This window comes from Gossypium hirsutum, chromosome D09 (genome assembly GCF_007990345.1).
Source record: "Gossypium hirsutum isolate 1008001.06 chromosome D09, Gossypium_hirsutum_v2.1, whole genome shotgun sequence".
Lineage (NCBI taxonomy): Eukaryota > Viridiplantae > Streptophyta > Magnoliopsida > Malvales > Malvaceae > Gossypium > Gossypium hirsutum.
In genome coordinates this window covers 9,144,112-9,146,336 of record NC_053445.1, presented here as the reverse complement: position 1 = coordinate 9,146,336, position 2,225 = coordinate 9,144,112, and the positions used below count along the sequence as shown (strand labels likewise).

Here is a 2,225-nt window from a genome sequence, read left to right as displayed (position 1 = left end):
CTACCGGTATTCACTTTTTAAAAAAATCATTTTGTTCCTACTATATTTTAATTTTTTTTCTTTAATTCCACATCAACATATATATATATTGAAAATTAACAATTGGGGTAAGATATAAGAAATTTCAAAAAGAAATTCATGTCAAGACTAGCATAGTTTTCAATTGATTAGTGATTTAAACCGAAGTACAACATATTATTAATAATAGTAAAAAAACTCACCCAACAATTTCAAATTAAAGCATATGAAGATGAAATCTCCAAATCGAGTGTAACATACAAATTAAAATTTTAATTTGATAATCTAGGGATGAAAAAATATAATAAATATTTTTATTGAATCAAGATATATGTGATAAAATAATAATAATCTTTTCAAATTGGAAAGCGACAGTGAAACTTGGTTCTCATGCAAAACCTCAGCTCACCAAGTCATCCCCTACGTGTCTCCATATGACACCCGTCTCCCCCTTTATAAAAATCCCGCATCCTCCCCAATACCTTCCCCACCTTTCTCCATCTTTATTTTTCACTTTCCACACACTTAACTTAATTAAGCAAGCTCGTAAGCTGTTTTCATCAATGGCCGACCGTGACCGCTCTTACCGATTTGACCAGGTTGTTCGTGGTGATAGAACGAACTATCAAAGCGGACCATCAACAACCCAAGTTCTAACCGTCCTCACCCTCCTTCCCATCGGCGGCACTCTCCTTGCATTAGCCGGGCTAACCCTCACCGGCACCGTCATCGGCCTATGCGTGGCAACGCCACTCTTCGTCATCTTCAGCCCGGTTCTGCTCCCAGCTGCCATCGCGGTTTTCATGGCTGTGGCCGGTTTCTTGTCGTCCGGGGCTTTTGGGTTGACGGGACTGTCCTCGCTCTCCTACGTATTTAACCGCTTCAGACAGGCGACTGGCACCGAGCAGCTCGACGCGGACCGGGCCAAGAGGGGCATGCAAGATATGGTGGGGTATGTGGGACAAAAGACTAAGGAAGCTGGGCAGACTATCGAAAACAAGGCTCATGAGGGTGGTAGGACATGAATATGAACCATGGAAGGTTGCTTTGCTTGCTTGTAAAATGTACTTTAAGTGTGTTTCATTTTCGAGAAGTCTTTCGTCTTTGCGATTTTCGTGCATGTTGATTTTATCTTCTTCTTTTTCTCTAGTTGTGAAATAATGGGTAATATACTAATATATTAGATTTGTGGTATATGTGTTTTTTTTTTATGTTTATATGCGTTGTTTTTAAACCTTATATGCACTGGTAGAGGTGTTCAACCAAATTCTGCCACCGGAAAAAAATTATCCCATGCCCTTTTGGACGAGTTTTTCGGTGTCTTCTTTTTTAGGTTGCAAGACTGAAATGGTTGGGCTTTCGGGTGGGCCAATAATTAAAAAAACAAAAAATAAATAAAATTGACCGTTAAAGACATAAATATTTGCTTTAGTAATTACTAGAAATCGCGTGTTTATTTTCTTGATCTGGTTTGTTAAGAATAACATAAAATAAATGATCTTGAAATTAATTAATCATGCTCTATTAACAGCTAGGGGGCCGGCAGATAAGGTAAAATTATATTTTGGTCCCTTATAATTAAAAAGCTGAAATTGTATTTTTACGTGTTTAGTTTCGCCCCGTCTATAAACAATCACTATTGAATATGACAAAATCAGCACGTAAACTAATTAATCATTATTAATATTAAATGTATTTATTATTGTTGATGATGATATTGTAAGAAAATATTTTATGTTAATTTTAGTTTTTTATTTAAAAATTATATGGACAGATATAAAAAATTATAACTACTTATTTAATAAAAAAAATATGTTAATTATTTTCTGGTATCTTTTTTATGATTAATTATTTTAACAATAATTATCATTTATTCGTTATATTTATATTAAAGAAATCATTAAAAAATAAATAATAATTTAAAAATAGAAGTGAAGGGTGGTATTTTTTTTTTCTGCGTGAAAACGGAAGTAAGGGTTTTTTACTTAAATAATTTTAAATAAAAATTAAATATTGAAATAAGTTGTTAGTTAGATTATATACGAAAAAGATATGTTATTTTAGGTCATGATATGTGTAACTACCTTTTTTTCATATTAAAATTAATTTTTTGTTTTTTTAATTATTATTTTATTAGTAGTGCCTTTCTCATAGGCGCCTATCCGATAGGCGTGACTGGTGGAGCCTATCTGACAAGAGTGACTGGT

General features: G+C 33.4%; 1 protein-coding gene across 1 annotated transcript; it reads left to right on the top strand.

Annotated features, from left to right (window-relative positions):
- Positions 1-491: 491 nt before the first annotated feature.
- On the top strand, positions 492-1,212 carry LOC107892260 (oleosin 16.4 kDa-like). Its single transcript, XM_016817291.1, has one exon. The coding sequence runs from the start codon at positions 582-584 to the stop codon at positions 1,041-1,043; it is 462 nt and encodes a 153-aa protein (XP_016672780.1). The 5' UTR covers positions 492-581; the 3' UTR covers positions 1,044-1,212.
- Positions 1,213-2,225: the final 1,013 nt, after the last annotated feature.